This window comes from Nuphar pumila, chromosome 3 (genome assembly GCF_984573655.1).
Source record: "Nuphar pumila chromosome 3, dmNupPumi1.hap1.1, whole genome shotgun sequence".
Classification (NCBI taxonomy): domain Eukaryota; kingdom Viridiplantae; phylum Streptophyta; class Magnoliopsida; order Nymphaeales; family Nymphaeaceae; genus Nuphar; species Nuphar pumila.
Genome location: NC_143251.1, coordinates 24,680,555 through 24,708,262, shown reverse-complemented (window position 1 = coordinate 24,708,262; position 27,708 = coordinate 24,680,555). Strand labels below are relative to the sequence as shown.

General features: G+C 36.6%; 1 protein-coding gene across 1 annotated transcript in view; it reads left to right on the top strand.

The window, feature by feature from the left end:
- LOC149842317 (GATA transcription factor 28-like) overlaps positions 1 to 27,708 on the top strand; it is an 88,152-nt gene that overhangs the window by 11,042 nt on the left and 49,402 nt on the right. Inside the window, exons 3-4 of the mRNA XM_089999060.1 lie at positions 10,302 to 10,388; positions 10,465 to 10,598. Of these exons, the coding sequence (XP_089855186.1) occupies positions 10,302 to 10,388; positions 10,465 to 10,598 (221 nt within the window). The remainder of the gene's footprint in view (positions 1 to 10,301; positions 10,389 to 10,464; positions 10,599 to 27,708) is intronic.

Below are 27,708 nucleotides of genomic sequence, written 5' to 3'. Positions count from 1 at the left end.
TGACTTCGATGTCTACTTTCCGATATGGGAGTTGAAAGTCCAAAAGCATCAAATATGTGTTGTGACAACAAGTGCTCTATCTATATTGCAAGCAATCAGACATTTCATGAACGCACCAAGCATATAGAAATGGATTGCCATTATGTTCGAGAGGAATTTTTGCGTGACACCATCAATCTTCCCTATCTTCAGAATATCAGCTGGTCGATTTCTTCACCAAGCCTCTCGCTGCTCCTAGGTTTCACTTTCTCTTAGGCAAACTTTCGGTTATCCAACCGTAAGTTTGAGGGGGAGTGTTAAAATATGTAATCTCATATAATATCTCATATGTAATCTCATAGACATGTAATGTTTTATCTCCTTTCTAGTTAGGATTTTTTGTTTAATTAATTCTAGTTAAAATACAACTAGAATTAGCCAAACCAGTCCATCATTGGACTGATTTGGCCTTTACCTTTTTGACTAGTCAAAAGGTACCTTTTTGACCAAGTCAAAAAGATAAATCCAAAAAGAGCTGTTGGACTCCCCAACAACTCTATTAGAGCCGTTGGAGAGTCGAACAACTCTCTTAAGGCTTCTCTCTACCTCTGTATAAATATGGGGCTATTCCCCTTGTAAATACTTACTCTTGTTTTGGTTTTTTATCTCAAATCAATAAAATTGTTTATTTTTCATTTTTATACCCGTTTCGGGTTGTGTGTATTCTTAAGTTCTCTTTGTGAACCTTTGTGGTTATTATGATGTATTTGTGAGAACTTGTTGAGAGACATTTGTTGTAGCGTATTTTTCACTTTCTTACACTGAGACCCCAAGGGATGGGGTTAGAGAAAGAGAGCAGGGAGGGGGGCGCCCCTCCCTTGCTAAAAAGACAAAGAGGGAGAGCAGAGAGGGGTGGCACCCCTCCTTTGCTGAAACGAGGAAGCAGAGAGGGGTGGCGCCCCTCCTCTGCTGGAACGAGAAAGGAGAGAGAGAGCAGGGACGGGACAACGCCCCTCCATTGTCGTAGCAGAGGAGACCGGAAGAAGAGAGAGAGGGTCGGAGGAGCGTACCTAAGGGAGCTTCGGCGAGCGAGAGGGGGGCGAGGTTCTTGTCTGTGCAAGGGAGAAGTCAGACGCAGAGGGGGTTGGAGTTGTCGAGGGTGAGAGAGGGAATTAGGGAGAGAGAAGAGGCGCAAGGGGGTTTCGTTTTCTTTTAAAAGAAAACCCCCTAGGGGGGGATCCAAAACCATTTTTTTTTTGAAAAAACGACTGTTACACGGGTTTAAGGGAACAATCGCACATGAAGTTTAAGTATCCTCACGGTTCCCCAAAACCGCCATCCAAGATTTCCGTACTATTGAATGGACATCAATGAAGAGATTAATTATATTGTTTGGTCTTTTTTATCTTTCAAATAATTCTAAGTTCTTTATACAAGAACCGTTTTGCAAATCAACATGCAAAACTACTTTCAAACTCTGGCCCACCTCGTTTTAATAGTGCAATTAATTTGGAAAATCATTAACTTTCCAAAAATAAATACAAGTAGAGCAACACGTGCTCCTGACCTGCATGACCCGTAGTAGTCCACGTTGGAGTTGTCGAGGGGGAGAGAGAGAAGCGTAGGGGGAGAGAAGAGGCACAAGGGGGTTTCATTTTCTTTTAAAAGAAAATCCTGTGGGGGGGGGGGGATGGATCAGGATCCGGGTTGAATTCGGTCAGATCCAACTTGGATCCAAAATCATTTTTTTTTTGAAAAAAATGAGTGTTACACGTGTTCAGGGGAACAATCGCACACGGAGTTTTAGTATCCTCACGGTTTCTCAAAACCGCCATTCAGATTCCCACACTGTGGAAGAGACATCAATGAAGAGATTAATTACACTGTTTGATCTCTTTTACCTTTCAAATAATTTTAAGTTCTTTACACAAAAGAACCATTTTGCAAATCAACATGCAAAACTACTTTCGGACCCTGGCCCACTTCGTTTTAACAATGCAATTAATTTGGAAAACCATTAACTTTTCAAAAATAAATTTTGCAATGCATAAATAAAATAAATACAAGTAGAGCACCACGTGCTCCTAGCCTACATGACATCTGACTACAAAAGCATCCCCAAAAGTGATTTATGCATCTTTTGCAAAATTTTAGTGATCATGTAACACATGCCTTGTTTCAAAACATATTCACAATGCATATTCAAATAAACAACATGAATGCATATAAAGTCAAATGCGTACACATATTTTATCATGATCAATTCCATGCATAAACACCCAAACATACACATGATCATATTTATGTAAACATCAAAATAAACTCCAGATTCATGCGTATGATATGCATATTTGCAACATGGTATTCGAATGTATAAGCATACATACCTAATCAAAATATGTAATCAAGACTAATAACAGTCATAAAAAAAATATCATGTCATCAAATTTAATAATAAGCCGATCAGCATCAAGACAAGTCTGATAAGAATTATCACAAATAACCTATAGTTAACTCCAAGAGTAATAAAAAATAACATATTGTTAAATCTGATAACAATTATCAAATTAATATACATTCGAATCTGATAACAGTCATCAAATTAACATATAGTAAATCTGATAACAGTTATTAAGAACAACATATTATTAGATATGATAACAATCATCAAATTAACATAATCAAATTTGATAACAGTCATAAAAAAATAACATATGATCAAATCTGATAATCGTCATCAAGATAACATACTAAGATTTGATAACAGTCAACAAAAAATAACATATGATCAAATCTGATAACAGTCATCAAGACAACATACTCAGATTTGATAACAGTCAACCAAAAACAACATATAATCAAATCTGATGACAGTCATCAAGATAACATAATCAGATTTGATAACAGTCTCCAAAAATACATATAGTCTAATCAGAAGAAATCATCAAATTACATGATCAAATTTCATAACAGTCAACCAAAATAACATATAATCAAATTGTCAGGTCTGATAAGACTATCCACACACGACATGTAGGCCAGTCTGATCAGACTGCACCCACACACACTTAGTACCGATCTAATCAGATTGCACATGCTCACACGCATCAGTAGATTTGATTAGATTGCACAGTATACACACATCAGTCTGTTCAGATTTGCTCATGCAAACCCATCGACAGTCTATTTAGATTGCTCTCAAGAGCATTATATATATATATATATATATATATATATATATATATATATATATATATATATATATATATATATATATATATATATATATATATATATATATATGTATATGTTCAACATGCTTGGCAAAAACAAGAAATCAATAGCATGTATCTATGCATATCAACAAAAAATTGGCCACATGATTTAGTAGAGAAAAATATTGATGGCATGCTCATATCAAACCAAGAAAATCGACATAAACATGTGTTTCAGGATTTGACACAATAGGAAAATCAAAATCTCTAGAAATACATGAAATCATTACCTAATACATATAGACATACATATTTTTGAATAAGATTTTCCTTTCCCATCTAAATTTACACATAAAAGTAGTTTATACGTATTTCCTTCCGTATGAACTTAGAGAGAAACTCATACCTTAATCGAAGCATAGCAAAAGATCGGAAATCAATGGATGTACTGTGAGAAAACAAATTTTCTTTTTCTCCTCTCTTCTTTACTTCCTTTCTTTTTTTTCTCTTTCTTTCTGTTCCCTCTCTCTCCCCAACAAGTTTGGGGTTCTCTCTAACTCTCTCTCTCCCTCTCTCTCTCTAGAATCACGATTCTAGAGAGAGGGGGAGACTACCCCTTTTTATATTCTTTCTAGATTTTTTTTAATCTTCTTCTTATCCTTTTTTTTTAATTAGCTTCTTATCTAGAGGGTGACGTCCCCTCTAGATAGCTCTCCTTAAGAGAGTAGAGTCCTACCAAAGGTAGAACTCTACCTCTTCTAGATATTATCCTTTTATTATTAATTAATATTATTTAATTATTTAATTTTGTAATTCATGAAAGACTCCAGAGAGGGTACTGCCCCCCTCCGGAAGGCCCTCATGGGGTAGAGTTCAAACTCTACCTCATCTAATATTAAATTTAAAGTTTTAAATTGGCCATATATAGATTTCAGATTTGGATCTAGATCCAAGATCCAAACCAGAGTTATCGGAAGCGCGCTTCCCCGAAGCGCGCTTCGGAAGCACGAAACGTCGCGCTTCCGAAGCGTGAGGGGAAGCATCCCCCTTTTTGGGAAGCACACTTCCCTTTTATGGGAAGCGCGTCCCCCTTTTATGGGAAACACACTTCCCATAAATGTGAAGCGCGCTTCCCCCACGTTTCCCTCACGCTTCCCCCTCGCTTCCCCATTTTTTTCATTTTTTTTGCTTCTCCCTCGCTTCCGTTTCGCTTCCTAGGTCGCTTCCGAGACAGTTCAGAATTTTCTTCTAAGTGGTCCCACGCTTCCCTGCTTCCTAAATTTTTGAAAGTGCCTTGCTTCCCGCTTCCGCTTCCTCGACTGGTAACTCTGATCCAAACCCATATTCAAAATCGATATGGATCCTACCTGGACCAAATCCTAGTTAATATGGGTCCAGATCCATATCAACTTAGATCAAACGAAGCGGATCCAGTTCGATTCAATCCAGAAAAAGGCAAAAATAGAGGCTGGTCTTTTTTGAAAAAACACGATTTTTGGGTTAATTGTAACTTGATTTCAGAAAAACAGGGCACCAATGTGCTCAAAATTACGAGACGCATCCAACGGTATACAAATTAATGTGGGCTCTAGGCCAAATTAATGTGGGCTCTTGTCAGTTGGCTCTGGGCCATGCCCAGACCCAATTGACATCACCTATAAATTAATGTATTTTCCATGATTTTTATCAATATAATTAAATATTAAATTAAAAATTCATATTTTTAAAATTAAAAATCATGGAAAAATACGCAATATTACAGTATGTTGGTGTTATTGAGTAGTGATATTTGAGTCTGGATTCAGATCTTGAGTCTGGATCCAGATCCAAATATGAATCCAGAGTGACGTTCTCATCTAGTTTGGTTTGATATGTATCTTGTTTAACGTTTTCAGCATTGCCCATGTGAGAAGCCTTGTATATTAGCCTCAGGGGTATTATTGTAAAGTTGTCAATACTTAAAGGAACCCATGACCTACGCTGGGTGTGCGTAGAGTTTTGTGCTGCAACCCTATTTTCTCCTACCTTTCTTCTTCCTTCTCTCGATTTCAGGTGTCACGACTCACGTCCCTGATTTACATGATATCAGAGCGCGGTTGGCTTTCGGTCTTCTCATCCTGGTATGTTCTGAAAGATGTTGGCTTATTCCTCCTTTCTTTTCTTGCTTCTTCCCTTTCGTTATTCCTCTCCTTTTCGTTTCAGATCCGAAAAACCCTAAATATCGTTTTCTCTTCTTATCTAAGGCCTTTTTCTTCATTGTTTCAGATCTGAATCTTGGTCAAGAGATTCAGATTTTTCTCTTTTCCCAATACTCTATTTTTTATTCAGATCTGCCCCTCTGATTCAGATTTTGTTTTGGGTGTTTTCAATCTGATTTATTCTTTCCAGTTTGATTCTAAATCTCTCCTCTGCAAATCCTCAACTCATTTAGATTTCCATACCCTTTCCCAGATCTGAATATGAATCTGAATCAAGGTTCAAATCTTTCCCTCTTTTGCAAATCATCCGGATCTGAATCAGAATCAAGATTCAGACCTGTCTCTCTTTTGCAAATCGTCAATCCATTTAGATTTGATGTTTTGATATCCTTTCCCAGATCTGAATCTGAATCAAGGTTCAGATCAGGAAATTCAGATCTTTCAAAAAAAAATCTATAAGAGAGTTATTATTCCTGCATTGATATTGAAGGTATCATTTTGCTACGGTTGATAAATTTCTCTTCATGACCGAGTCTGCCTTCTAAAGAAAAAGGGGCAGACCTGCGTATTACCGAACCTACTGTTTTCCTCTCGATTTATATAACAACAGTGTTAGTGTTTGAGCCGTGACCTTTGTTTATTCCTTGGTTATGGATTGTTCTTCTGCCATGTCAGCTAGCTTTCTCAATCGGTTAGTTTCAGAAAAACTGTCTACTTTCAACTTCTTCACTTGGAAGAGACAAGTAATTTCCTTTATTCGAAGTCAAGATCTCTCAGGACACCTGGATGGGTCGGTCAAAATTCCACCAGAATTTGTCTTGCGGGAAGAAAAGGATGAAAAAGGGGGCTGTAACTGCTGTTGTTCAGGTTCGAAATCCAGAGTATGTGTCTTGGATCAAGCATGATCAGGCACTTGTTGCCTATATCACGTCTACTCTCTCACAGGAGGTCTTAGTGAGCACTCCTGATGATTGCTCAACCATGAAACTATGGGCTTTGACATATTCACAGGTTTTAGAAGCAAGGGTTATGTATTTGAGGAAAGAGTTTCTGAATCTTAAAAAGGGCTCTATATCAATTATGAAGTACCTTAATAAGATGAAGAAAATAATTGTCGGTTATCATATTCCTAATAAAGACAAAGTGCAACGGGCCCTTAATGGGATTGGACCTGAGTATAGCATCTTCTACACCACTCTGTCGTGCTTTGATGAGCTGCCCACGTTCGAAGCCTTGCATCCAAAGTTGCTTTAGTTTGAGATGAATATGACAGGAGTATCAGAGAGTTCATCAGCTGCATCAGATAGCCATAATGTACTCATGTCAGATACACAATATGGAAGAGGAAGAGGTGGTGTGAGAGGAGGACAAGGACGAAATAAGGGAGGCCGTGGGCTGCTTTCTCTTCCCAATACTTCTATTCCCTATCAAGGCAAGAAATTCTCACGGAAACCATGCCATGTTAAAGCTAACTGTTGGTTTAAGGATGATCCAAAATATACTGGAGACACCAACCTATAAAAGAAGAATGCTGCCAAATCAGAGGGGACAGAACAACAGTTACCGATGGATAAACAACTATTATTGGTTGTTATTCCAGGACTGAATTTGAAACCGAATGATCAAGAAGTCTGGTATGTGGATTTAGGTACGACAAATCATATCACCGGGGATAAAGGTAAATTTAATAACTAGACTCCGTTTTGTTAAAGATAAAGTTATTATTGGAGATGATACTCGTCACCCCATCACACACACACTGGAAAAGTACTCATTGCCATGTCTGATTCCAATCTTCAATTATCCAATGTTTTTCTTGTTCCTAATGTAAAAAAGAATCTTATTTCTGTTTCTAAACTTATTGATGATATCAATTCTTGCGTCGTTTTTACTCCAGTTTATGTGAAGTATCTTCACATGAAGAGGACGTTTGCTAAATGAGAAAGATGCGGGAATATGTGTCTCTTCAAGGAAAATCTGTCCATTAGTATTTAACACAAGTCCACTGAAAAATCTAGAAGCTCTTCTTCCCTTTGTTTCGTGAATCAATTCGAGTCAAATCAGCCAAGAGTCTGGTCACCTAGCATGTTGTAATAAGGCTTTTTATTGAAAATGCCTTTTTGCATGGAGATCTTAAGGAAGAAGTATATATGGAGCAACCACAAGGGTATAGTGAAAAGGATCCCGTCAGTTATGCGTAAGCTAAACAGGGCCATATATGGTCTTAAGCAAGCATCCAAATATTAGTTTGAAAGCTTTTTGCTTGAAATTCAAAAACATGGCTTCCGCATGTCCTATTTGGATCATTCTCTTTTCATTTATAAAGGTTGTGAATGAATGATTGTGTTGCTAATCTATGTTGATGATACCATAGTTGCAGGGAACTTTGAAGTGCATGTTAACGAAATCAAGAAAGTGCTGCGTCGAAGATTCAAAATGAAAGATCTATAAGATCTCAAATACTTCCTGGGAGTGGAAGTTGATAGGAAAGAAGATGCATTGTTACTGACTCAGCATAAATACACTGTTGATTTACTTAATAAGGCTGAGATGAAAGATTGTAAGCCAATTTTAACTCCAAGTGTATTGCATCCGAAGTTTGGACATGATGAAGGGGACATTTATGATGATCCTACATGACACAGGAGCATTGTGGGTATGCTTCAGTATCTCACCTTTTCTCGTCTTGCTGTTGTCTATGCCATGAATCAAGTTTCACAATTCATGCATTGTCCACGAACCACTCATGTAGAAGCCGTTAAAAGAATACTTAGATACCTTAAGGGTAAGCTTGAAGATGATCTTCGTTATCAAAGAAGGAATAGTGGTGAGGACATGATAACTGTGATGGCCCTTTCAGATGCAGATTGGGTAGGGGATCCAGATGAAAGGAAATCAGTCTTCGGGTATTGTGTTTTTCTTGGCAAAATTCTGGTTTCATGGAGCAAAAAGAAACAAAAGGCCGTAGCCCGATCCAATACTGAAGTTGAATATCGATCAATGGCTGCAACTTCGTCGAAGGTAACTTGGATTAGGTATTTGTTAGCTGATTTAAACCAGCTGTCCTCTATATTGTTTTGTGATAATTAAAGCGCGATTAAGATCTCCCTTAATCCAGTTCAGCATGGAAGGACCAAACATATTGAAATAGATCAACACTTTGTCAAAAAGCAAGATAGAAAGTGGTGAGATCACAACTCAGTTTAGTGGAACTTAGGATCAAGTGGCTGATCTATTCACGAAGGGATTAAGCAAGCAAATATTTTGGTACTTGAAAAGCAAGGTGTCCATGGTCCTTACCATGCACAACTTGAGGGAGTCTATTGAGACAGGATGTTTGAGTCTGGATCCAGATACAGACCTGAATCCAGACTGACGTTCTAATGTATTTTGGTTTGATATGTATCTTGTTTAATGTTTCCAGCATTGCCCCTCTTATGTAAGAAGCCTTGTATATTAGCCTCACGGGTATTATTGTAAAAATGTCAATACTTAAAGGAACCCACGACCCACAATGGGTGTGCGTGGAGTTTTGTGCTGCAGCCCTGTTTTTTCCTACCTCTCTTCTTCCTTCTCTCGATTTCAGGTGATGCGTCCCTGATTTACAGGTGCTCCCTCCATTGCTAGCTGCTCCAAATAAAATGGTTGAAGAGGAGGAGGTTTACAATTCTTCGTTTTCACCTCCCTCAGTATTCTTAGCATTTTTTGTGGGTTATGTGCCCAGCCTTTTAAGTCAAGCCTAAAGTCCTATGTGGGCATTGGTCCATGTGGCCTTGTTTTCTGTCTTGCAGGACAATATATCTTTGCATGTCATAGGGTGCTTTTGGTTCTTTGGAGATTTCTGTTTTTCATTCAGGATAGACTAGGGTCTTGGCCAAGGTGTAATATGACTCTCAGTTGATTGCTAATGTTTTGAACTCGGGCTTCATTATATGCAGTTAGGCGACTGGCTTTGTCTAATGTGGTAACATTTGCTTAAGTCATGAAGTCTTACATAATTGGTGTATTCATTTGGTTGTGTTTGCTTATCATTCATTTGAGTATGCCTTGTTTGTGGTCCTGCTAAGGCTTGGTGATGATGTGACACTATATGTTGGTGTTCCCTCCATTGATAGCTGCTCCAAATAATATGGTTGAAAAGGAGGAGATTTACAAATCTTGGTTTTCACCCCCCTCAGTCTTCTTAGCATTTTTTGTGGGTTGTGCCCAGCCTTGTAAGTCAAGCCCAAAGTCCTATATGGGCATTGGTCCATGTGGCCTTGTTTTCTGTCTTGCAGGACGCTGTATCTTTGTATGCCATAGTTTGGAGATTTCTGTTTTCGATGTATCTTTGTATGCCATAGTGAAGATTTCTGTTTTTCGTTCAAGGTAGACTAGGGTCTTGGCCAAGGTGTAATATGACTCTCAGTTGATTGCTAATGTTTTGAACTCAGGCCTCATTATATGCAGTTAGGTGACTGGCTTTGTTTAATGTGGTAACATTTGCTTACGTCATGAAGTCTTACATAATTGGTGTATTCATTTGGTTGTGTTTGCTTATCATTCATTTGAGTATGCCTTGTATGTGGTCCTGCTAAGGCTTGCTTTACTATTGGATCCAAGTCCTTGATTGCTTGTTAAGGTCCTTACTGCATTTGGTGGCACTGGTGGCTCTACTGCTTGCCATTCCATGTCAGTGGAGAGTAGTTCTTGTTCCTATTATCTAGAAGATGTATAGACGGTGTATGCACACTGGATGCCTTCCATCCGGTTCATAATTATTATAATGTGTCATATTTAATTCGATAGCTTGGTGCATTAGCACACTTGAATTTGCATTTTTTATGTGTGTTTCTCAATGTTTTCTCCTAGAATATCTTTGATGCAACATTTGCAAAGTATGTAATCCTTTTCATGTTTTGTATTATAGGTGCAAGCAGTGCTATTATTACTTGGTGGACGTGAAATGCCCCCTGGCTTGCCCACCATGTCGTTGTCTGGACATCAGCATTACAAGGTATGTGAATTCCTTGAAGTCCTTTTAGTGGCTTCTGTTTTTCTCTATACCCGTGTTTACTGATGTTTTCAACCAGGGTTACTCTGATGCTCCACAGCGCATGAACTATCCCCAGCGTATTGCATCACTCACAAGGTTCCGTGAGAAGAGAAAAGAGCGAAATTTTGATAAAAAGGTTCGTTATACAGTGCGGAAAGAGGTTGCTCTAAGGTATAGGTTGCATATCTGTTATTCTTTCAGTATTATTGTCATCATTTAATTGGTTTATGAGATGATATAATTACTAGAGGGAATTTATGAACCTTGCTAGAATGTTATTATTGCTTTCCAGGCAGCTATGGAGGCCAGCTGGCTGCTGGTGATCACTTGTCTTTCTGTGGTCTTCAACTGATTATGGGATTATCACATTTGATATCTCTATATCTTTTCTCTTACTTTATAGTTAGTGTTTTGGTTCTTCATCATAGTGTGGCTGCTGCCCCAAAAGTTGGTTCCTTAGTGGAGCCACTTAGTTCATGCATTTGGTGTTGATTCATATGGCGTATAACTTTATTACTCTACTATTTGTAATAAAATTGTGTAAAGCATTGATCACTCCCTGAGCAAAAGGTGTCTAGTCATATGTCATCTTTTACGATGTCGTGATGCAGTGGAAATATACCAAAATGTTACTAGACATGTATACCAATCCATGTCGTCAGCATGATATATCAGGAAGCTGTGAATGTAGTCCAGTTTGCTGGTATCCATGCAATGGTACCCACATTTAGACAACCAACAAAAGCACGTGTCTCTGCGTGTTGTGAAACTCATCTTTGGTGGCATTTGTACTTGTAGTGTCGGTATAGAAGCTCTTATAGATGTTAAATTGATTTTCTATTACGCATTGGAAAACAAAAAATGCTTTCATAAGAAATATAATTCTCAATGAGGGTCTTCACATAATTGTGGTTCTTTTTTTTTAATTCATTTAAATAATGAGATTCTAGGGGATAATCTAGAAATCATATTAGGCATATCGAGAGATACAAATTTGTTGTACTCTATCATTATCATATTGTAGGATAAACCACCAAAAGTGCAGGTGAAATTAAGCACTAAAATAATAAAACTAGAACACTAAGCAAACCTAGAGTAGAACATGAATTTACAATTCATGTGCAACAACTGAGTCACTAACAAAGCAATAATAGTATAATACCTGATATAAAGTCATCAACAATAACCCATAAATTAAATAACAAATAAAAAGGAAAAAATCCTTTAATCTACACTTTAATTTCACCAATCATGGGAAAAAAGATTCCAAAATGAAGGGATCTTATTCTTCTTAATCATTCCTTCTGTCCTCTTCCTCTAGCTCAACTCTTGCATATTTATTTCCTTTTTTAGAGTTTTGCTTCCATTTCAACTTCCAATTTCTTCCAATCACTGTTATCTTTGGTCAAGACAGGCTCCTCTTGCACCATTCACCTAATATATCTACATGATCTGAATTACTGGAGTCATATTAGCTCCTATGACATCTCTTTGTTTTTTTTTTGTATTTCTTTACAAAGTGCACATAATATATGTAATGCTACATTACCATAATCTCATATATAATGCAGACAAGAAATTATGCATGTAGAATGTAAATAACAAAAATAAATTTTTTTTTTATGAATTTGAGAATCTAAAAAATCTAACCTTTACCTGTCTCATTTTATATGATATAAAATTATAAATACAGGGTTATTCAAGCATGAGTGCTCCTAATGGTTTTCTTTTTTAGTGTAAATGCCCTCAGAAAATCTTTAATTTTTCTCAGACCAACTAATATTGCACTTGTGCAAGATATACTTAGTAGGCAAATGTACTAAGGGAAGACAATGTGGGAGCATCTCCTCTAAACCTACTCCACTGTTAATTTGGATGAGGAATGAAAAAAGATCACAAGTCAGAAAACTTATAACAAAAAAACAGGAATCCAGTGACATTACATTTCACTTAATAAAACTTTAACTCAAACAAATAAAGAGTAGCTGAGTGCATTGAGTCATGCAATTCTGTTGCATTTTTTCTTCCAAAATCTCATTGGTTTTGGTTATAAATGTCCAACTTCATATGAATGGCTCTCTGCACTTCTTCATTTATATTTAGATATTCGTTGGTGTTAAGGTAGTCTTTCCTCACTTTTCCATTTTTCACGTACATAAGGGAGAAACTGATGGCAAGGTCCAAGTAATAAGTTGCAGCATGAATATCTTGACAAAGCTAACTAGTTCATCTTCTGTAAATGATCTTTTAAACTGACTCATCATAGTGCTTTTTCCCTTTAGATTATCTACGATATGTTATTTTGCATTATCGATATCGTCATCTAAGTAAGGCATAGCTGACCTATCATCACTGTCCACTTTTGTTGGCTTCTACTAGTGGGTCAGTCGTCTTCAAAAACATGCTATAACCCTGCCAAACTCTAGAAAATACTAACTCTATCATCTTGTTCTCAATTCTTTTCCTATATATTGGAAAAAGTATCACGCATCTAATGCAAGTATCTACTTTAGTGCACCTTGATGCAAAAGACTAGGCTTTGCATTATGAAAACATTTGAATAAAACCTTTTTAATGCAGGACGTATTAGTTTTGCTCTAGTGGTAAACTTTCTCATTGACTTGGTACCCATGAATGGTTGTAAATGAATTTTATGATCTTTTTGAATATTTTAATAATATAAACAAATTTATCCATTTCTGTAATGCCTTCAAGCATAGAAGCCAATCAGTGTGCTGCACATTGACACCAAACAAAACACTAAATTCATTATGAATAATTTTTTATGCATTCTTAAAGTTTATTGCATTATCAGTAATGGACTGGGCCACATTAGAAAGTCTAACTTCTATCACCTCCAAGAATATTTCAACCAACACATCCACTGTCTGTGATTTACACATATCAATGAACCTTGAAAAGATTACTCTTAGGACATGAAACCAAAATATTTATATTTTGTTCATCCATTTGCTATAATGGTGTAGCTTGTAGTCTTTCAAGACCCTCTAAGTTCACTGCATCACTACTTTACCTATAAGACAACTTGGTTTACAATTCATCCCCTCAATGCATGATAAGAGTATCTTATAATCAGATCCTATGTTGGTAAAGTGTCAATCATAGCTGGAAACTGGAAAGAATTTATTGCATTACATTACTTGCATGTCTCACGAAAAAAGTTTTTTTTTTAATGACAAGGAACCCTCACCAAAGTGAGGAAAACCCCAGGTGGTACCCCACGACCACCCTGCCTTGCATGGCCCACCTCTGAAAGCTAAGGACACACCTGTGTGCCTGCAGGGTTTGATCTGTTGCCTTCATCTCAGCACCCTCACAACCATTCATAAATGCCAAGTCCATCTGCTTTAATGATAGTGAAACATATATCAGGTTGAGCACTTGGAATCTTTCTAAGCAGGAAACAGTTGTCAATTCTTCATCTAGGATTCATAAGCTCTCTCCTTGAAGCAGCTCTTTCCCTCCTACTACTACAGATAAGGGGGTAGATTCCTGGTGCCACTGCCATGAGTGATATTGGTTACACCTTTGCCTTTTTGTTGCTAAAGAATTTGTACTTTTTTTCAGGTCACCAACACTACCTCCATCACTGCCACCCAGGCAATACTTCTCCCACAGCTCAGACATATTTCATCAACCAATTTCTATATCTTCTTTTTGTTTTTTCCTTTTCTCCTACGAGTTTCTTATCAAGTTGTTCATCTAACATTTACAGCTTTGGCAGTTTCTTGTAGTTGCATGGGCAGACTTTTTGCCTTATATGAGTCAAATGATGTTTAATTTTGAATATTCTCTCAGGAAACTCCCTCTCGTAATATTTGCAATGGTTAAGCAACCTATTATTTTCATAAACGGAAATGCAGTGTTACTAAATTAGATCTCTTGGAGAAGCCACTTTTGGAAAAAAGATCAATGTAAACACCCTTCAAAGGGTGTAGATCAACCTCTTACCTTGTAATCTTAGCCTTTTAATCCTGCTCTACCTTAAAAAATGTAGATCAATCTTATTGCGTGGATCTAATCTTGCTAAGGATGGATGAGGAAATATAATTGAAGATGTTGCACAAATTTTGCTGCAAGATTGGGGGAAATGCTGCAAGATTTTATAAAAATTTGACTCCTGGATCGGATTAGGACCAATACTCCAAGATCATGCAAAAAAAAAAATCAAACTCTTTAGGGCCGGATTAGGGCAAAATCATAAAAATCTCAATTTTTGAGGAAGAAATCTAGGTAAGTCTGGATGAAAAGTGTAGATCGAGTTCTGGTGTGAAAATAGGGTAAAAAATTTCCCTTTTAAGCTAAAAAGCTGAGCCAAAAGTGGCTGTTGCTTGAAAATTTTGCTGACAAGATACAATTTCCACCAAGTATTGACTTTATGATACAGGGTGTATTGTATAATATGATAGAATACACTCATGTATCGTACTGATCCAGTATGATAACCCATGTAAATGCTTTTACATAGAGGATCATATGGTATGGTGGTAGTATGAGACACCGATAAATCATCTCATGTCATCATATGATACAATGACTTTTATAACATTTTGCCTAGATGCTTTGGAGTTCTGGATAAATGCTTTATAATAACTATATCGGATGCGTAACAATGTGAAATTTTGGTCTTGTAGTTGCGTGGTCAAGAATGTGTTAGTGACGGTGCACCTTTGCAATATTCACTTGTAAAAGAAACAACATTTATCTTTATCTTAAACTTGGTTGAATATTGTAATGAAATGGTGGTCTTCCACAAAAGCTCACAAAGGGTGTCTATTGGAGACACTACAAGCATAACCCATAAAAGGGTATAAATGGAAGAACACACTAAAATTAATGATATTTTATTTCTCACAAGAAATGCTTAAGAAGCATTGAATACACAAAGGAGAGGGGATCACCCCTATTTATACAGGATGGGAGAGAGATTAAGGAAAGCTAGAGCTCTCCTTAAGAGTCATTGGACCTAGTCCAACGGCTCTAACGACTATAACATGGTCAAGTCCTAGTTGGGATTTGACTAGTTTATAACATCTAGTTCAAATCGAACTAGATAAAAACAGAAAAACAAAAGGAAAAGGAAAAATAATAAAAATAAAATATATTATTATTATATATATGTTACATTTTACATTTTAACACTCTCCCTCAAATTTACAGTATAATGAGCGAAAGTTTGTTTAAGAGAAAGTGAAATCTAGGAGCAGGGAGAGTTTTGGTGAAGAAGTCTGCTAATTGATACTCTGATGTAACATATGGCAGAACAATGATTTCATGTACATATTCCTCTCTGACATAGTGACAGTCCATCTCAATATGTATGGTGCGTTCATAAAATGTTCGGTTGCTTGCAATATAGATCGCACTCTTGTTGTCACAACACATACGTGAAACTTGTATTGCTTCAACTCCCATGTCGACAAGCAGACGTCTGAGCCAAACTACTTTCATGGTCGTGGTTGTTATGGCTCGGTATTCAGCTTCGATGGACAAGAACGAGACCTTCTGTTGCTTTTTGCACCTCCACGAAATTAAGGATTCACCTAAGAAAACACAAAAACCAGTGGTTGAGTGTCTATTATTGGGATCACCTCCCCAGTCAGTATCAGTGTATGCTATTAAATCTAATGAAGATAAAGCAAATAAGAAAAAGTCTCGTGAAAGAGAGGACTTAATGTATTTAATAATACGCAAAACTGCTCCCATGTGAACAGAGGTGAGAGCATGCTGAAACTGCCTAGCTGTGTGTACAACGTGTGCTATGTTTGGCCTAGTAATGGAAAGATAGAAAAATGCTCCGATAAGTTGTCTGTAAGGAGTGAGATCATCAAGAAGTTCTCCATAATCAATTTTCATTTTAACATTAACAACTTCTAGAGTGTTCACTTTCTTCTCATCTGTAATTCCAAACCTGAAAACAATATCATAGGCGAATTTAGATTGAGATATCAAATATCCACGAGGGGAATAATCAACTTCAATTCCTAAAAAATATATTAATAAACCTAAATCAATCATTTCAAAATGAGTTTTAAGAAGAGTTTTGATATTTACAACTCCCTATTTGTCGCCTTCGGTGATGATCATATCATCCACATAGAGAAGGAGGACAATAATGCCTACATCAGAATTCTTAATAAGCAAAGCAATATCAGTCAAAAGAGATTGAAAGCCAATAACAAGCATAACACGACTAAATCTGTCATACCATACTTTTGGTGCCTGTTTAAGACCATAAAAAGCTTTTTCTAAACGAAGAGCTTTACCCTTAGGGATACTAATATCAGGTGGAGCTTCTATGTATACTTCTTCAATTAGATTTTCAACAACAACAAATACGCCTTCATCCCAAAATAATTGGGGTCGGCGATATGAACCAAAAAAGAAAATCATTCTGGGTCTTCCACATGAATCCTTCTCCTCCAATCATTTCTATCCAATGCCATGTCCTCGGTGAGGTTCAAGGCATTCATATCCTTTCCTATCACCTCCATCCATGTCTTCCTAGGCCTACCCCGACCTCTTTTAACTAATATATTTTCCCATTTCTCCATCCTTCTAACTGGAGCATCATTAGGCCTTCGCCGAATATGTCCAAACCACCGTAAACGATTCTCTCTCATCTTATTTTCAATGGGTGCAACGCCTACCTTCTTATGTATCTCCTCGTTCCGAATCTTATCTTTTATTGTATTTCCACACATCCATCTCAGCATACGCATCTCAGCTACACTCATTTTTTGAATATGATGTCTCTTGGCAGCCCAACATTCCGTACCATATAGTAAAGCGGGCCTAATAGTCGTCCTATAAAACTTTCCCTTCAACCGCAATGGCATTCTACGATCGCACAATACTCCAGTTGCACTTTTCCATTTCATCCACCCAACCTTTATCCTATGATTTACATCTCCATCAATTTCTCCATACTTTTGAATGATAGATCCCAAATATTTGAAAGAATCATCCACCGGTATTTCTTGCTCACCAAGCTTCACTACACTCCCATCACTACTTCGTTGCTTACTAAATCGACATTCCATGTATTCTGTCTTACTCTTACTCAACTTAAAACCTCTTGCTTCCAATGTCTGTCTCCATAATTCTAACTTAGCATTAACCCCAGCTCTAGACTCATCAATCAAAACAATATCATCAGCAAACAACATACACCACGGTACATTTTCTTGAATTGATCTCGTAAGCTCATCCATCACTATCGCAAATAGGAAAGGGCTTAAAGCAGATCCTTGATGTAACCCAACCGTTATCGGAAAATTGGTTGTCACCCCTCCACAAGTGCGGACATTGGTTACTACTCCTTCATACATATCTTTAATTATACTAATGTACTTGAGAGAAACACATTTCTTCATCATTGTCCACCAGAGAACGTCTCTAGGTACTCTATCGTATGCCTTCTCCAAATCAATAAAAACTATATGCAAATCTTTGTTCCTCTATTTATCTCAATAAGTTGTCTAAGAAGATGTATAGCTTCCATAGTTGATCTTCCAGGCATAAAACCAAATTGATTCTCCGATATCATGACAATCTTCCTCAACCTAGACTTAATCACCCTCTCCCAAAGTTTCATAGTTTGACTCATGAGTTTTATACCACGATAGTTTGTGCAATCTTGTATATCACCCTTATTCTTATATAGAGGCACTAAAGTACTCTTCCTCCACTCATTAGGCATCTTATTTGTTCGCCAAATCTTCAATTAGATTTTCATTGAAGAAAATATTTTTGACATCCATATAAAATATGAGCCATTTTCTAATAGAGGCCAAAGCTATTAAAGTTATGACAGTGGTCATACGAGCAACAAGGACAAAAGTTTCTTCATAATCAATGTCATACTCTTGGGCATACCCTTTAGCCACTAAACAAGCTTTATACCTTTCAAGAGTTCCATCACTCTTGCTTTTGACTTTGTAAACCCATCAACAACCTATGAGTTTCTTACCTGAAGGAACATCTTGAATAGTCCAAATATTAACCTTTTCTAATGCGTCCAATTCTGTTTTCATGGCTTCTACCCATTCTACATGGTTTTTGGCTTGGGAATAGGATGACAATTCTACATATGATTGTATTAATGCAATAACTGCCTTGAATGTGGGTGAAAAGCTAAGTCACATGGGTGTGGGTGCGGGTGCGGCACTTTCAAAAACCTAGGGTGCGGGGGCGCGGCAAGGCAAAAGTGTATATATATTATATATATATTTGATGTTTTAACAATTAACATTGTCATAATATCATTCATCGTGCATACAATATATCAACCTAAATATCAATCAAATAAGTAAAGCAATTACATAAATCAACCTAAATATCGATCAAATAAGTAAAGTAGAAAAAAACTAAATTACATACCAAAAGTAATGGATCTTAATAATTTTCTTTTTCATCATCAAATGCATCATTAGAAGGAAGATTGGGCTTAGATAAATCTATGTTTGTCATGTTGAAATCATGGTCTCCCTCGAAGTCACACTCTTCTCGGTTTATATCTCAAAATTTGGATGTTCCTTGTCTGCGTTACAAACCCAATTTAAAAATGTTAAACACAATAAAAGTATATTTAAATAAAGAAATAAAAAATAAATAATCAAATAACTAAGAGAGCAAATTAGTATCTGTATTCATCATTAGTTCGCGAAAGTAGTCGAAGATTTGAATGAACATATACTAAATCCTCTGCAAACTTGCTTGTGAGTTTGTTTCTCTTCACATTGTGGATTTGAGAATATGTGCTCCAATTTCTTTTACAACAAGATGAACTAGCAGGATACGATAGCAATAGTAATGCAAGACGTTAGAGAAGTGATGTTTTTGATCCAAATGTTGACCACCATGTGATAGTATCTATATTATCCTCTTGCGAATAATGCTGGTTCATATAATCTCGAAGATGAAATTTTTTCAAACTCTTGTGTCACTTGATTTAGAAGATATGTTTCAGGAAAAAGTCTTATCATACATATATTTCTATGTCTTGATAGCTCTGAGTCTAGATTTGGAAGGACACGACCAATACCACCTGCTTGCCTCTTTTTTGCATAATATTTTGGATTAAGAGAATGTGCCATGCAATGTAAAGGATTGTTGCTCTTATCCCATCTTCTGACTAAAATTGCATAAATATGATTTAAAAATTCTGAATCATCCAATGCAAGATTTTTTTCTCCATGCTTGAAAACAACAACTTGTATTTTTTCAATCATATTATCCCACATTTCATAAACTCTGTGAAGCATGAGTTCATTCTTATCAACTTCTCTCAACATTTCCCAAATAGGTTGGGTAAATTGAAGAAAGTATACTACTTTGTCCCAAAACTCATAATCAACAATGAATTTCTTAATTTCTTGTGTCTTGACATCATCATTAACACGATAGAATGTCCAATTTTCATCAGTCAGTATGCTAACCAAAGCATTCTTCACTTTTTTAATCTTCTTCACCATCACAATGATGGACGCAAAATGTGTTTCAGCGACCTTCAACAATTTCAAGTCAGAATGCCTATTAAATATAGCATTAGCACGATGGTGATTAACAACAAAATTTCTAATGTTATTGACATTTCTTTCTAAATCTTCAATCCATGAACATAAAGCATATGCTTGTGAATTTTCTTCTTCTTTGAGGTTGCATATGCTCTTTAGGGCCAGATTTAAGCTCTGTGCTACACAGGGAGTCCAAAAAATATGAGGGTAGTCACTCTCCAAACTCAACGCTGCACTTTTACAAACTGGAGTGTTGTCTGTAATAATTTCTGATCACCCACTTCTTTTATGACTTCTAATACTCTGCATTTTTATATTCTCGAGATGCGTCAACTGCTTTCAAGAATACTGGGCCATTAAGCGAAGAACAATGAAATTGATCAGTGGACGCCTTTGAATATTTGTCTATCCATCAGAAATAATAGAAACTCTATTTTGCTCCCATGAATATTTTTTAATCTCCAACAACCTCTCCACATTTGCCCTCTCTGTGATTCGTATTTTTTCAGAGCTTTGAGGCACATAGCCACTCAAATTACAATTTGCCAAGGATGTTACTAAATCCTTCCAATAAGGATTTCTAGCTGCATTAAATGAGAGTGAACTACAATAAAAATACCTCCCAACTTTTCTATCCAATTCTTCTCTTTCATATGTATTGAATGCTGCTTGTATCGTTCCTCTACCTCCTACATGGACTTTTTCTTTTTCTTTTTTTCAGCATCTTCTTGGTGGCTTGCAAATGACACACTAACTGCACAAGAATCGGTCATTGTCTTTCTCTTCTCATATTTTTCTTGTATTTTCTTGTATTGTCTTCGCATTGCCTCATCAACTTTTCTACATCCTGAAATGCCATGTCCTGGTATCTTCAACAAATGAGTCTTCGCTCTTGTTTAAGACCCAACAAAATCTCTTTCACAGAGCTTGTATCAAAATCTCTTATTTCCACCATCTCCTTCTCCAGTTTTTGCAAGTTTATCTATATGTACCCATAGTGGCCCCACCTCATCAGTCCCACTACAACTATCAGCAAAACTAGCAGCAAAACTCAAATGTTGGAATGAGGATGACGCAAGTCCTTTCCCTTTATCTTGAAAAAAAAAATACATTCAAAATTTCAAATCAATTATATAAACATTATCTTAATATAAATATATATATATATATATAATATATATATATAATATATATATCCCCTGCCAAAAATAGGGAGGGACTCAGCTCCTCCGTTGAAATAAGAGGGAGCAAGGAAGGGGGCTCGACCCCTCCCCTGCCGACCCAACAAGAGAGCGAGAGGGGGGGCTCGACCCCCTCCCTGTCCAAAACAGAGGGAGCAGGGGGGCTCAGCCCCTCCCCTGCTGACCCAACAAGAGAGCAAGAAGGGGGCCTTGACCCCTCCCCTGCCAAAATCAGAGGGAGCAGGGGGGGCTCAACCCCTCCTCTGCCGACCCAACAAGAGAGCGAGAGGGGGGCTCAACCCCTCCCCTGCCGAACCAACAAGAGAGCGAGAGGGGGGGCTCGACCCCTCCCCTGTCGACCCAACAAGAGAGCGAGAGGGAGCAGGGGGGCTCGACCCCTCCATTGCCGACACAAGAAGAGAGAGAGGGAGCTAGCGACGAGGGAGAGGAGGAGGTGGCGTCAGGAGGACTCGAGTTGAGCTGCACGGGAGAGGAGATTAGGGCAAATTTTTTTGCCCTAATCCTCCTTTTTCATCGTTTTTTTAACGTTCGAAAAATTTGACCAAAATGACCTTGGGTGCGTTGACCGCACCCAGGGTCGTGTTGACCGCACCCAGTGCCGCACCTGCACGTGCACCCGCGTTGCATCGCGTCGACGCAGGTGCGACACCTGCTTTGCCGAGTCCTTGTGACTTAGGTGAAAAGGATTCGTATGACACAAATTTTTCAGGAGGTCTAGAAATTCTGGATGACCTTCCGGTAGATACTTCGAAATATTTTTCTAATGCACATGGAAGATTTGTCTCTCTTCATTTTGAATATTATAGACTAATGTCCTTATGGGTTTGCTCTTCATTATCAACATTATGTTCAACATCCTTTGATCATTGTCAAAGTCACGTTCAAGATCCCATTCATTGGATTTTGAAGTCAAATCTATTAAAAATGAATATTTTGTGACTTCTTTGGGGTTTTCAAATTAAAAAAAACTTTTTTTCTCTAGGAAAGATACATTTCTTGATACATATAATTTTCTATTTTGAAAATCAAAGCACCTATAGCCTTTTTTATTATCGGCATATCCTAAGAAGGCACAAGGAATCGGACAGGAAGAAAGTTTGTCATTCTTGTTGGTGAAAACAAAACACTTGCATCCGAAGACTTGTAATCTAGAATAATCAGGAGGTAAGTTGACTAGTTTTTTAATTGAAGTTATATTTTTCAAAAAGGAAGATACATTTGATTAATGAGATTGGTAGCAGTTAGGGCAGTTAGGGCAGCTTCTGCCCAAAAACCTTTTGGAACTTGATTTGTAATTAGTAAAGTCCTGGTGGTTTCCATAATGTGTCGATGTTTATGTTCGGCTAGGCTATTTTGTTGTGGTGTGTGTGGACACGATCTTTAATGTGTGATGCCATGTAAATTGAGATAGCCTTTGAATTCTTTGGACATAAATTCTTCCCCTGAATCAATGCAAAAAATGAAAATATTATTTTAAAATTTATTTTTAGCCATTATATGAAATGTTTGAAAGTGTGCAAAGACCTCAGATTTATGTTTAAGTTAATAAATCCAAGTATGCCTAGAAAAGTTATCAACAAAAATTACATAATATGCATATCCACCTTTTGCAATGACTGGTGCAGGACCCCAAACATCCGAATGTATTAACTTACGAGGTCTAGAAGAAACAAAAGTTCTATTATAAAACGGTAATCTTTTTATTTTACCAAAGATGCAGTCTTTACAAGTAAAACTTTCAGAATTACAAAATTTTCTTAAACTTGAAAAATGTTGGATCTTAGACATATGAAGATGGCCAAGTCTTTTGTGCCATAAATCAAATTCTATTTTTTGAACATTATAACAAAAAGCATTCTTGGGCAATTAAAAAAAGTCCATATAATCGAGTCATCTTTTTCTATGACCTTCCCCAATTAACTTCCCTGACTGGCGATCCTTTACCCAACAACCATGAGAAGAGAAAGAGATATTACACCCATAATCAGATATTTGAGAAATAGATAAATGATTTAGATTCAGTTTAGGAATATATCTAACTTCTGGGATAAAGAATTTTTTGGACTTATGAAGTTTTTCAAAATTTTTAACTCTTTTTATTTCAAGAGATGTACCATCAGCTGAGAAAACTTTTGACACACTTGAGTTATTTTTAAGACATTCAGATAAGTTATTGACATTCGGGGCCATTTGAAAGGAAGCACTAGAGTCAAGAAGCCAAGAAAAGTTACCTGGATCCAAAAAGGATGCAACAACTGTTCCAGTTGAGGCTTCATTTGAGGAGGGTGCTCCTTTGAGAAGAGGTTGAAGTATCTCCATTGATTGAGCCATAGATACGGGTGCATCTTGATCTTTTGATTCTGATTCAACAGATGTAACTCTCTTTTCTTTTTAACTTTGGACATTGTGGCCTCTGCTCATGACAATGGTGGCAAATGACTTTTCTTTTGTCAAAGTCACCATTCTGTCTACCAAAGTGTGGTGGCCTACAAGTACGCACATAGTTTCCCAGTCTAGACACAACTAGAACGGAATCATCTTCAGATTTTTAAGTATTTTTTCTGTCTATTTTCCTCTATAGTAAGTTCTTCTATAGTATCAACGATAGAAAGAACCTTTCCACGATGTAAAAGAGCCGATTTGGTTGACTCAAACTTCGGCCTTAAACCATTTACAAACTGATAAAAATGTTCCATATCGAGTTGCTTTTGGCGAAGCTCGATATTTTCGGCACATTGCCATTTGGGCTCAAGAAAAGCCAATTCTTTCAAAAGTTCGGATAACTCATTGTAGTATTTTCTAATAGTTTTGTCTTTTTGAGTCATCGTCCAAACTTTGTCTTGCAAATTGCACACATGTGCAATATCTTTAAGGGAATAGATATTTCTAAGGTATTCCCAAGCTTTAGCGGCATGCTCAAACTTGGCAAGACTCTATGTCAACGTTATTAATTAGTCATGACATAATTTTTGCGTGCCCTATCATCCACTCTGTCCATTTTTTTTCATAAGTGGCTAAGACCATAATTTGTGTAATTTAATTTCATGGGCATAATGGTGATCTTATCATTGTCATCGATCTTTTACAAGGGTGAGAAAAGAAAAGATAGGCAGGAGAAGAAAAAGAGAGAAAAGAGAGAAAAGAGAGAAGGAGAACAAACACAAACACAAACACAAACACAAACACAAACACAAATTTCTTGTAGCCAATCTTCCTCCAAGCGCTTTCCTTCTTCAAAGAGTATCACTTGAACCACGAACAAGATAACGAATCACTCTTTGCAAGAAGGCATGGAAAGCGAGGTGGAAATTCTCCAAGATTTAAAAATCTTCGAGGCTCTAATACCATGTAATGAAATGGTCTTCCACAAAAGCATGAAAAGCCCACAAAGGGTGTCTATTGGTGACACTACATGCATAACCCATAAAAGGGTATAAATGAAAGAACACACTAAAAATAATAATATTTTATTTCTCACAACAAATGCTTAAGAAGCATTAAATTCACAAAGGAGAGGGGATCACCCTTATTTATACAAGATGGGAGAGAGATTAAAGAGAGCTCATTTAGAGCTCTCCTTAAGAGTCATTGGACCTAGTCCAACGGCTCTAACGACTATAACCTAGTCAAGTCCTACTTGGGACTTGACTAGTTTATAACATCTAGTTCAAATTGAACTAGATAAAAACAGAAAAAGAAAAGAAAAGAAAAAATACTAAAAATAAAATATATGTAATAATAGTATGATATATTATTATTATATATATATGTTACATTTGACATTTTAACAAATATTATGGACACTGATTTTTTTTATATAATTCTCTCCCCCCCCCCCCAAAAAAGATTTCTTTAAGTTGATGCTTTTGCACTGTGGTTTGGAAAACAGAGGGTTTTGCTTGGTCAGTGCAAATAAAGAACCAACATTTATCTTTACTTCATTGCTGATAGTGGTTTTGGTGTTGATGCAACATTAATTGTTGTTCAGATCTTTAATTCAGAGAGAACTTACCCCTTGTTTCTATGCATTTATAAATGGCTTCTAACTATTTATTTTTATTTTAAATAGCAACTTTTCATGTTTGGAAGTTCTGTTTTTTAACAAGTTTGATAAATAAAAATAGAAGCCACCTTCTTTTTGAAAGACAAGGGCCCATTTTTTTCTACTTATCTTCTCCCGTTCTACCACCACCACCATCACGCTGCCACCACCGCCAAGCCCTTCTTCACCATCACCACCACCACTTCCCCTTCAACCCCAAAACACTATCACTGCCACCAACACCACTATTGTCACTTCCCTTTCTTCAACACCAAGGCCACCATTACCACCACCACTGCACCACCATCTTTAACACCAGAACCATCACCATCCCTCCTTCAACACCAAAACCATCACCATTGCCACTACCATCCCATCCCCTTCATCAATACCAAAATCATCACCACCACTCCTACCATGCCTTCAACACCAAAACAGCCATTGTGCCCAGTCTTCATCCTCTCTTTGCCTCTTTTCTCTTAATCCGCTCTGCCCACCCCTCTTTCTTGTTGATCCTAGTTTAAATAGTTTGGGATCCAAAAATTGACTTGATTATAAATAGAGATAAATTCTTATTTATTAAATGTGTTTTTTTAAGGTTTGTAAACAATAAATCAAAATACATAAACACAAGGCCCTAAATTTAGATACATTAACATGCATTTGTCTAAGCTATTGATTGGGGAAAAAAGGTAAATAGAAATCTTCATTAGTTAGAATTTCTCAAAATTTAGAGAGAATAAGAAAAAATCAAATTTGTTGGCCCATGCGTTTCCACTTTTATAGGAAGTCTCGAGTATTCCTTGAGAAAATAATAACATTTTTTTTTATTTTGAGAAAGTGACTGAATTGCATGGAGTGTCAGTGCTGTGGGAAAATGATACCCAAAGTTAGCAATTGTGGATTTTGGAAGAACTCAGCAATAATCCTTGTGAGCAGTATCCAAAACATCCTTAAAAAGTAATTTATAATTTGTAAATATTCCTACACCTTTTTTCTTGTGTTTTGATAATTACCATCTCATGTTCACCAGGTCGTGTTGCTGTTTTACTTGATGCACTTTACAAATTTTTTTGTCCTTTTCTGAGTGCATTTTTTTTAGATTGTTCCAAGGAGGAAGTGATTGCTATTTCAGTGCATAGTCACCTTGGATCAGCTTACTATCTAGAGTATAAGTCAATAGTGCCTATATCTGGTTATGCTTTATTTTTTCGATAAGCTATATCTGGTTATGCTTTAGTGTAGACATGATCTACAAAAGGTTGTGCACAATGACTGCTGTGTTTTGAGGATTAGATGATCTGCACTACATGATTATCCAAGATGTATAGGTTGCAGTTTTTTTTTTCTGTTTTTTTCCCGCTTTTTTCTTCCTTTCTCTCATGCTTTCTTGCTAAAACAATTGAAACTGATTTTTTCCGAAGGATAAAACAGTAGAAATAATCAATGTTGTAAGTATTGTAGAGTATCGTACGATATGCGACAATCAGTATCGTATCTATGGGTTTTTCGATACAATACACACCCGTATCTCGATATGGGTGTGTGTCTTATGTTATACCTTTGTATCTTACGATACGGGTGTATCTTACGATACGGGTGTATCTTAAGATAGGTTATAAATGCAGTTTAAGTGCACTATTTTTTTTTTTCAAAAACATATAAGGCTCCTTGGGGCTAGTTATTCATCCCTAAAGTGATTAAGAGTGATTTAGGGAGATTTTTTTCAAAAAAGGAAGATAATGATGATGATACTCATGATTGATGTTATCTAATTCATTTTGAAAAAATTGGTAATGTAAAAATTTTTAAGTATTGAAAGCATTTTATGATATTTTTTTGTTTATGTAAACACACATAATTATGAATCTTGTCTTATTAGCTTAGATTCATTATTTAATATGCATATTATTTCATAGTTTGCATTTTTCTTGTGAGATATGCATGTAATTTATTGCATATTGTCTTGATTATTGAATGTTCGTTGTCTTATGCATGCCATTCACAGCACATAATTGTTTTGATATGTGATATTATAGTTTTATCTTATGCAATTCATCTTTGTTTCTTGCATATGATTTTTTTAGATTTTTCGTATTTTTTGGATTTATTAATTTTTTATTTAAAGCATACAATTTTTTACGATACGATATGATATGTATCTTATTTGGTCCTGGCCGATACGGGTTACGACTTACGATATGTTTTAGGTTGCTCGTCATGCAAAGCCTAGTTTCTGTTCATGACATATTTATTAACATGTTCATCTTCCATTAGTAGAAGACAACCTCAAATACCAGTTTATCACTTTTAGATGTATGTGTACGCCATGCAGTTCCTGGATAATTTTCTTCTTAGAATCAAGGTCTATGTCATTACGAGCATACTTGTTTCTGTTGCTGTCCATCAAAGCGTTCAAATAATCTGTCATTGTGCATTGTCTGACGAGTATTTATAAGAAGGCAAGTCTCAAATTTGGTTCTTTTTCGCTTTTACCT